At 40.5% G+C, this 10,697-nt stretch overlaps 1 protein-coding gene across 1 annotated transcript in view; it reads right to left on the bottom strand.

Annotated features, from left to right (window-relative positions):
• The window catches only part of DPP4 (dipeptidyl-peptidase 4), a 41,341-nt gene extending 30,668 nt beyond the window's left edge, over positions 1-10,673 (bottom strand). The window contains exons 1-5 of the mRNA XM_014954723.1: positions 10,528-10,673; positions 10,373-10,457; positions 2,167-2,265; positions 1,514-1,608; positions 1,320-1,394 (exon numbers count right to left, since the gene is read on the bottom strand). Of these exons, the coding sequence (XP_014810209.1) occupies positions 1,320-1,394; positions 1,514-1,608; positions 2,167-2,265; positions 10,373-10,457; positions 10,528-10,533 (360 nt within the window). The 5' untranslated portion in view covers positions 10,534-10,673. The remainder of the gene's footprint in view (positions 1-1,319; positions 1,395-1,513; positions 1,609-2,166; positions 2,266-10,372; positions 10,458-10,527) is intronic.
• Between the last annotated feature and the right edge of the window lie 24 nt (positions 10,674-10,697).

Raw genomic sequence — 10,697 nt, forward strand, 5'->3', positions numbered from 1 at the left:
GTATGAAGATATAAAACAATAACTTAGTACTACACAACCAGATGGCTATTACATAACTAGTGTCTACATCCTCATGATTCATTTTGTTACTCTGTTTTCTTGCAATAAAGATTAATAATAACATAACTTTCAATCACACTATTATATAAAGGTTAAAAGATCATGCTTCATCATTAAAATAAAATTATCTGACTACAACAAATAAATACTATAGAGCAATTAATCGTGAACAGAGGGGATGCCTAGGGTGGCTGGAAAAATATAAGGCATTTTGTGGCCACTAATGATGCAGTCAATGAAAAGTCTGAATATTCTGAAAAATTCAGAAAGACAAAAGGTAACTGGCTTAGCAGTACCTGGCAAGAAAGCTAAAACTGCAAAAAAAGCCATGACTGGCTGCATGGATTGTGGCTGGCGCAGTGTGAGAGGCACTCTTGGACTGCACAGCCAGAACACGTAGACAGAGCTCAGCCACACAGCACACGAGTATCTTTACGCCGCACAAGTCAGCTCTGAGCTTTTTACAAACAAACGAGGCAGCTAGCGCTCTAGGGAAAAAAGAAAAGGGAACAACAGCAAAAAAGTTACTGGCTTCTTAGTGCACACACTGTAGGGCAAATTATCACCTCCATTAGGTTTTTGTAACTGTTCTCAAGTGGCACACAGAGCCAGGCTTTCATGCCAGCTGGCATAAATGTAGGCTGACCTTTGTTCCATGGTTCAGCACCAAACCAGGATGGAGCACTGCGCTGGAGGTTTTTCACATGCTTGCTGCCAGTAGGGAACAGGGACACCCAAGTCCACTTCAAGTGCAAGAGGACAGCCTTCTCTTGTAAGCACATGCTGCTTTTCATTCACTTCAGTTTTAAATTCTTATGTCCTAACACCACAATGTAACCACCATATATATATATATATACACAAGCATATGCATACAAGCAGATCTACCCATCACTTCTTACCCACACAACTCCTTAGACACTCATGCCTATCTACTCTTCTAGCTTGTCTCCCCAGATGAACCATCCAGCCTCACCCTCCTTGTGATCTCTCTCCATCCACTTTTTATCCAGCTTCCTTTCTCAAGCAGTCCTATCTCTTCTGCCAAGCTCACCAGCCTCTCTCCTCCTCCTGCCTGCTCAACTTCACTGTTCCCCTGCAGACATCCATCTCATCCATCCCATCACTCCACTCTCCTGCATTTCCCTCACATTCTCTCAGCCTCTGACTTCCCTACTTTCAAGACCACCTTCTCAATCAGTTGTTCCCAAATCTTTATTTCCCAGCTTCATCCTCAGAGAAGTAAAGTGCACGCGTACCTTTGTATAGCTGTACTGCAGAAGAGCAAACTTTTGGTCAGGAGACAATATAGCTGTGGTAGCCTTGTATTTATCCTGTCAATGAAGGGCAAAAAAAACACATAAAGCACTGATTCCAAAGAAACGTTCAGAACAAAATATTAAATTCAATACCTTTCCCAACATCTGCATGTATTATATATAAGATAACGTACTAATGTTGCATTTGCCAAGACTACTGAGGATGTTCCGGTTTCAGCATCAATACGTAGGATGTTCCCATCAGCTGCTTTGTGAAGATACTGATTTCCTAGAAGAACAAGAGAATTCCTAATAAACAGTAGGTAAAGTGCTCATCAGTTACTTCTGTTTTTAAGCAGGAAATAAAATCCAAAAATCTGGTCAATGTTGTGTTTCCCACTTCTGTAACGAAAGGATGTTTGTAGCACAAGAACGTTCACAAAATGCAGTCCTGGGGCTCACAGCCTCTACCTTCTGGCATCTCCTTCTTTTGGGGCACCAGGCACATTCAAAAAGAAAAGCACCTTCTATCCCCCTGTTCCCTGATAGCCTGATGTACAAGAAGCTGACAAAGCTTCAGAGTATAACATGCTTCTACAAAAAAGCATAGAAGTAAGCGTGCTCTTTTAGCAGCAGGAGAATACAGCTTGCCATGAACACAAATGTCTATCTAAGGGAAAAAAAAAAAATCACAACTCTTTGAGTTACGCACCTTTCTATAATGGCACCAATAAATAATTTAACCTTTTTTTTTTCAGGATACAGTAGTCATCTCACTATGAAGATATATATTTACTGAAGGCAGTACATTCTCTTGACATTTGTGCTGTATGTAGAAATGAATTACCTGAAATCCACTGCAAATTATGTGTTTTGTACTTATAGTCATTGTTTAAGTAATTCTGTAGAGTGTATGTTTTTCGTGGGTCAGGCTCAGAGGTACTTTCTGAAAGAAAGAGAAAGAAGAGAGATTTTGATGTTATTGCAAATTGTTCCAACCCAGCTTCTTTATTGGACTACCAAAATAAGTGGGGTTTTGTTTCCTGTTATTGATGTGGTTTAGCTAACCAGCTCTAAAGTAGTAGCAGTGAGAAGGCACTAAAGCTTTACTGCAAGATAAATTCAGCAAGCATAAAATAAAGGATTATCGGTGAGATCACTCAACAAACTCATGTAAAAATTACAGATGCTTTTTCTTTGCTGGTATTTTGCTTTAAGTTACACAAGAGCTGTTACCTTCTGAGTAAATGAAAAAATGTTTTTGACAGTGACAAAAACAAACAGAAGACCTCTAGCCCTCTTATCTCAGGAAACACATACTTGTATTTCTCAAAAATTGAAAAGAAGTGATTTTAGTGCCTTTCCCCCCTATGCTCACTCTGGGAAATTTGCTGCAGAACCCTAACGGCTAAATTTGCATGAGACATCAATTGTGGGGTGGATCATGGAAAGCAGACAAACACAAGCTTGAATTTGAGAGTGCTGGATGGGCAAGGCTGGCCAGATGAATGAAATGTGGTATCCATGTGAGTAGATGTACAGACCTTAAAGGATAGTCTAAAATTAAAGCAGCTGCTGTACTTTATCACATATGCTGTAATATAGCTGCTCCTGTTCATTAACCCTTCAATTGCAGATCATCTGCTTAACATTAAACTCAAATTTCAGAAATGACTCAGACAACAAATCTGAGGAGCAGTAAAATTTTCAGGGAAGGTCTAATTCTAAAAAAAAATAATTAAATCAGAAATGTTTACTGATAAGCTTACGATGAAGTAAGTGGTTAAATGTTTATCCCTCTCTTTTGTGTTTTTCACCAAGGTATTTTAATTTTTACTGCAACATTAGTATTTTGACTGCAAAATTAAAGCTAAGTAACTGGGTTACTACAAAAAGACTAAGTGAAACTTTGAACCCAGTTAAGCTAATGAGTTTGATCATCAGCTCTAGTGCACTACAGTCAACTTCGCTGAAAAATACTTCTTTCTTACTGGCTGTAGTGCACAAGCCACTCTTTCCAAAGTCTGAAAGGTTCAAATACTACTACTACTAAAAAATCAGTTTGTGAGTCTTTGTGATCTTTTTTCCTCTGAAAAGAGCAACAACAATTTTTAAATTCAGGTGTGCAGTTCTCTCCCTGCTTCCTCCCAAGCCTTTTTTCTTTTTTTTTTTTTCCAATGGAAACCTAAAAACTACCCTCATACAAATCCACACAGTCCAGAAGGGAAGCAATTTTTATTTCAACTGGCTAAATCATTCCTTTTTTCTTACCATCAGTACAAATCAAAAGACCTAGAATAAAAACCATTGCTAAAACACTCAAGTACAAACATGGTGACTGAGCCCATATAAATTCTGAGAGAGCCAGTATTTGAAATACTCTTGGAAGGACACACACAGAAAAGCACCTCACAATCATTTGTGCATTATCTTTCTGCAGGTTAAATACATGCGACATCTAGAGCACTACAGGAAGATATTTATATTAGCTATTATGGTTTCACTCTTATTTCCAAACAATAAGCACATGCCTATGTACAGCACAGACTGTACAGCCTTTGCCATAATAAAAGTCAACAGCCATAACAAACAATGATTTTAGTCCAAGATGTTCAGCAAAGGTTAAAAAAATTGCTTGCTCAATTCCATCTGAAATTTGAATGTTCTAAAAAATTACTAGTCTAGATTTCTTGCTCACAAACTTCCATGGAATATTAATTTCTCAGGTTAATTATTCTATATTAACTGAATATTTAATTTGATGGATTACAAACACATGTGCATTTGATATTCATGCACAGTTGTCTAGTTGGGAATATCACTTCTCTCCTTCCTAACTGAGGAAGTGTCATTTTCAATTAGAGGGGCTTCAGAAAGCAACAAAATTATATCTTGGAAAAGGAGGAGCAATTTAAGACAGGTGGCTGATGAACAGGTTTAGGGATTTTTCCAAACTGATGAATGTTTTTCCCCCCTGGTGACATACATATTTTGCTGAGGTCTCATTACTAAAAATCAGGCCACTATTAAGATTTGTTGGCTGTGTATAAAATTAAAATTTCATTTTCTGTCAACACCTTCCACATAGTAACTGAATATGAAAACATACGCCAAGCTGTAAGGGTACAGTCATAAAAGTTCTAGTCAAAGTATTTTCCTACTTTGCGAGATAGGCCATGACCAGTATATTCTTACTTACCCACATCATGCCTCTGACCAAAGATACTCAACAGACATTGAATTCTGCATTTTGGCTCTTGTTTAGAGTCCATTTGAAAAAAAGTGCCAGAGAGGTTTAATTTGACAAATCAAAGTAGTTGGCATTCAAAAACATTTAATTGGCTTTGAAGATTGAATACAGCTCAATGTATGTTCATATTTTAGCAAAACAGCTTCTTTCACTCTTAGGTTCCTCAGAGGGGCTGTGAAGGTTGAATTTTCTTGCTATTTTCTTTTGGACTATTCCAGATACTGACTTATTTTTCTAAATTCCAAATAACTAGCTCTTCATCTCTACCCCTAACAGCACATACCTATTTCCACTGTCATAATGATACACTGGAAATATTGACATCATAACACCCCTATTACAACAACAAAAACTTAACTAAGTCCTTCTGGGAATAAGATGCTTAACCTTTTATGTAAGTAGTACTCACATGACGTTGATAAACAGTTTTGTTTCAATTTTGGATTTTTTTTTAATATGTCACCCTTTATGAAGAGAAAAATTGAGTCTGTTTCTGTAGGTGTAAGGTGTAAAGTAAACAAGAAGTTAACTATTGTGTAAGGTTTATGATATGACACATTACCATACCTAAATCTAAAGTTGTTGACAAATTACTTTTGGTATGTGTATTGTTTATTCCACAGTGTCAAGGCACATTTTACTAATTCCCATATGTAATGAAAAAGAGCAAGAATTTATGTAACCATCTTAAAAGAGATGGAAAACTTGTAAAACCAGCAACAGGGGAAGCTGTACTGCATGTTCACTACTAGCAAAAGAGACTGGAACAAGGGAAAGAGAAGTACAACCATGATGCTCAGCAATAATGAGAAAGAAAGGGATAGAGAAATTATAAAAATCAGAAAAGGTGAATGAGTATTGCCATTTTTAAGTGCCAGCAGAACAAGAGTGAGAATGATCTGCATCTAAGAATGTAATTTAGGAGCAGCGGGAGAGATGCAAGAAGGGAAACCTGACTGATTCAGTAGTTAGTCAGAAAAAAAAAAAAAAAGTGACATTTCAGGCTATTTTTTCCAAACCTTCCTTCTTCCCCATTCCTTTTCCAATGTGTGCTGAAAAGCACTCAAAAACTTTCCCCCCTACGCTCAAGCCCCCAGTAACTGCCTGAGATACGTGACAATTAGAGCACAGAAATGGATTTCCAGCAAAGAAGAAAATAAAAATGACTCCGCTGGGTGAGGCCAAAGGTTTGCTTAAGCGAGAATCCCATCTGATTGCCAGCAGCTGATACTGGATATCCGGGAGAGATCATAGCCAACAGGTGAGCACTGTGAGACCTCCCGGGGCAGTTCACCCAGGTGTCACTTTTGGGGCCTGCAGAGACTTCCCCAGAGGAAAGTAATCATTAACTTTGTAATCAATAGGACAAATTCGAGAGGAACTCCAGAGCTATCTCATGCCAAGCAAGGAAATAAAGAAGTGTTCTACAAATAGCAATCCACTGCCGGTAATATTTTTTTACTATTACATTACTCAACATTTGAATTTAGATAGATAACCAAGTTCCATGACAGTTACAGAAATCAAGGACATAGCAGGAAAACATTTCTATTCTCCACCTTTTCCTTCTTTAGCTATTAAAGTAATATAATCACACAACACAAAGACTACAAAGATCCTGTAATGCAGAGCAAGACGCATGAATGCATGGGGAGAAGAGAATAGTTAGAACAGTCAGACTCAAGCCAAAGGACTGTTTGGACAGGCAGGTCTACAGCACACTCACAATATGGTGATTAACCTGCTGCATCTCCCATACGACTTTGGAGAGAATTTCAGCCATGACTTTGATTGAAGTCCTTTGAAGATAGGTTACTGCAACTAACTACTGCTCGCCATTTACGTAATTGTTCTCCAAAAAACCCACACAGAATCAAGATTCATCTAAACCTTAATTTTTGAATATACATTCAAAGAGATTCTGATCCTATTTCAAAGATCAATTTCTGATCCATAGCTTTAAATTCCCTTGCAGATTTTCTAGCTTTCTCCCTAAACACCCTTAAATGTAATGCCTTTCAGAAACTGAAATAATACAGGATGCCTTATTCCCAAGAAAAGTGTGACAGATCACAGCTGCCACATTCATTCATCTTGTGGCTCAGGTCTTCAAATATGAGTGTTGTATATCAGCCAGAAGTCCCTCTGTATTTCGAACATACTGTTCAGTTGCAAGCAGGGTGTTGACACTGGCAACAGACATTCCCCCATACCACCCAGTCACAAAATTGCTTAGTTCAGGACAGAATGCAGATAGGATAAAAAGGAGGAGCCTGTAGATAACAACCATCCCAAACAGAACAATGGTAAGAGCCATTTGTAGACTTTTCAGTGATACATTAACATGGATGTAAGGAAAATCTGCAACCTCACCTCTCTTGAGTCCTTGAAGTACACAGCTGTCTCAGCAGTCCCAACATTCCTCAACTTCAGGATGACAACATGAACGTAATGCTGCCAGTAACTCTTATCTCTATTTATGGTAGCTTTTACCAGCCACTAGTAATACCCAACATATCAGTTAGGCATCAGACTCACAGAGCACCCTCGGTCACCTTAAGGTCATCAACTTTCCCAGCACCTGTTGCACTTTTCCAATCTCTTCTAGGCACATTTCTATCCAAAGACCACAGAAGCCCACACATAGTATAATCTAATTATGACTTTATGAGCCTTCATATTTAGTGCATCTCTCACCATTGGAGAATTAGACCTCTGGGTGAACGAACCTGGTTTATGACCAGACAGTTGTATAGGACCCCCCACTTTAAGGTTGTTTATGACTTGCTCATGGCAGCAGAACGATACTAGATACTGCACTATCTTCTTTCTGCTCTCAGCATTGACTACTCTTCCTCTCACTCCTGGCCTTCCTGCCCAGCTGGCCGTAACAAGAGCTGCTGTTAGAGAGGAGGTAATGGTGTATGGCCACTGGATGTTCCAATTTGCCTTTTGCATGGAAACTTACATGAGAAAAAAGATATGGGAGAAGCATAAGGAAATGGGTAAGTGAATTAGAAGCAGAGCACATGTTTTTCAAAAACACTCGTGATTTCATGTTTCAAAAACACCCATGGGTAACCACTTGCTACTGTATTCACCTCTTGAATAGCTCCTTAAAGCATAATAATGCTTTCATCAACAGACTTCAAATACAAACCCCAAGGTTGTTTTGAGATTAAACTGATGCAAGTAGCCCCATGTGGTTATTAAATATATAATAAGGTGGCAAAATAAGCAGTGGGTATAAACAAAAAGTATAGAATTTTGTACACAGTCCTGGCTGAAGACTCTCAAGGTAAATAATGAAGAGCTGCACCCAGACTTAGGGAACCCTTTTGCAAATTTAAGTCTGCAATATTTCCCCATACTAACTGGCTGCAAGGGAAAAAGCAGAAGTTCCACTTGCCAGGCCTACAGTTCAGCCAACAAATCACAAGATCTCTGGAGTGGCAAAATTTCACAACCTTTCACAGCACCGGAACCCATTTATCAAACTAATTCCGTGCTGTATGATTGCTTATGAAACAAAAATACATTGAGAAGCATGGTGGGGAGAAGAGCAGTAGGCTGAAGGTAAGAAAGCCAAACTCAAAATTATGTACGTATATCAATAGTCATTGTTTTCACTCCCTGCACAATGCTTGTACCACTGGGATGAAATAAAGACTTGCTTGCAATTACAGTGCCTTTTATCAGAATAGACTTTGATTTCACATAGTCACAGTCACACGAGCTGCTCCTCCTCCCCACCGCCCCTCAATTTTGCCACCTTTCATTTTGTACTCAGTCCAGCACCTGTACTGTCCCAGGAGACATCCTCACATGAGTGAGCTGACTCACATGCCCTGAGGTCATTCATAAAAGCCATATAATCAAATTGTCAGTGATTAAATACTCTAATCTATATAGGGGTGCACCACCTGTGTGCACCACCTGTACGCTCTGAGCTAACAGAAAACAGTTGTTTAGCACGCTTCAGTCCAAAATTCAAAAGCACCCTGCAGTTCCTGAACTATAATGGTCGCAGTTGTTACTCAGATGTTACAGAATCACAGAATCTTCTAGGTTGGAAGGGACATTAAAGATCATCTTGTCCAACCGTCAACCTAACTGACAAAAATAGACACCCACACAACAAGGAGCATCATCACTAAACCATACCTCCCAGCACTGGCCTACGCTGGCCTGATATGGGAAGAGACAGGAATTCAAGTTTTTGAACTGAGACGTCTCCATCTCAGTTCTTATTTTACCCAGAGGGACCTAGTGAACTACCCAGCTGTGCTAGGTAATTTCCCACACATTAATTTGAGGCACCAGAACAAAAACCTGACACATTGCCCTACTCTTTTACAAGCAAAATTATGCAAGCCAAGGCATATTCTGTATCTCATCCAACAGAAGCATTTCTTTAAAGTAAAATCTATTTACTATGTACTCAATGACTGATTCTAAATTGCAGCCACCTCTACAGCAGAAGGATTCCTATGCTACAATTTATGAAAGAAAAAAAACACATTAGATTTTAGTTAAGACATAGCACTGGTATTAAGGTAGAAAAGCACCAACTCATCAGCAGAGTTCAGGCCTAGATACTGAATTCATTCACTAGCTGCTGTGTTTGCACACGTTCATCTGATTCGCTATAAAGACCCTTTCTCTTGCTCTTCCCAGCTTCTGAAACTAAGAGCATTTTCTATCACCTCAAAAATGTGCTTTTTTGAGATAAGTGGCAAAAAGCTGCCCAAAAATAGCAGAAAAGAGAATCAGCATCCACTGATCCAAGTTTTAGCCCAGAAGGCATGTAATTCAGATATCTGAACTTTGAAAAATCTAGTTATTAATTAGTGAAAATCTAGTTTTTAAGACTGTGATATTAAGGATAGAGCTGAATTGCAAAAAAGTTTAATATAAGTTATGCCTTAAGAGCACTAGTGCCACAAGCACCGCCTCTTTAATTGACATATAAAAAAACCACAGACATTTCTGTGCACATACACAATTGCCATGTTCGTTTGTTAACACACTGTGAAGATCAACATCCACATCTTCACACTTCTGGGGTGCACCTCACAAACAGAAGACCACCAAAGGTCTGGTCTAGAAAACACTCTGTTTCCTTAGATTTTGCAGTGCTGAATTCTATGTATCACAGCTGCTCAGCTGTTAATCATAAGAACACAAACGAAGTGATTAACCTGCAGCTCTGTCCTACCAGCTGGAAGCAATGTATTGCCTGATGAGGATTTAATGCTGTTTCACATTAACATCCAGTGCTACAATGACAAACTGGAAAGCACATTCTGATCAGAGTCCAAAAACGCACTCAGAGTCCTTTCCTACTCTTCTGACCTCTGTGATTGTGCTGTGTATGTAATTTCACTCAATAACATTAACAAAAGTTGTACAAACAACACAAATTAGAGGGAACAGAATCTTATGTCTTCAATACACCCTAGAAAATTGGTTAAGTGCCATTTTACTGCTGGTTCTACAGCAAAGGAAAGAAAAATGCCGAAAACGATAATGCTTATAACTAGTATTTTCTCAGCTCACATGGGACTCAAGGGACTTTTTAACGCCCCCCCATCCTTCCAGGTGAGACACCTTGACGAAGTACCTCCCCGTTCCCCGGGAGCTCCAGCTCTATCAACACCGTTCCCCAAAGCACAAACTTTCCCCAAAACTTTCCCCCCCGCAGGGGCAGTGGGGGTCGTGGCGGGGGATCCCCGGAGCCCCGGCGGCCGTGGGAAGCCTCCCGGGACCCTCCTCCCACCCTCTCCCCCCGCGGCGGACTTACTGCCGGTGAGCAGAGCCACGGGCACGGCGATGACCGTGACGACGACGGCGACCCCCAGGATCCCCAGCAGCCACTTGACGAAGGTCTGCAAGGAGGAGAAGTCCCGTCAGGCGCCAGCCGCGGCTGCCCCCGACCCCCCTCGGTCCCTCACCCACCTTCATGGCGCGGTGCAGCGGAGCGGAGCGGCGGGGCCAGCGGAGCGGCGCGGAGGGCGGTGCCGGGCGGTGCCGCTGCCCGGGGAGCGCAGGGAGGAGGGAGCCGTCGGTGTGCGGCACCGCGCGCCGCCGCTGCCCTCGGGGGCTTTCCCGTCAGCGGCGGGGGGGGG

This window comes from Calidris pugnax, unplaced genomic scaffold (genome assembly GCF_001431845.1).
Source record: "Calidris pugnax isolate Ruff unplaced genomic scaffold, ASM143184v1 scaffold103, whole genome shotgun sequence".
NCBI lineage: Eukaryota > Metazoa > Chordata > Aves > Charadriiformes > Scolopacidae > Calidris > Calidris pugnax.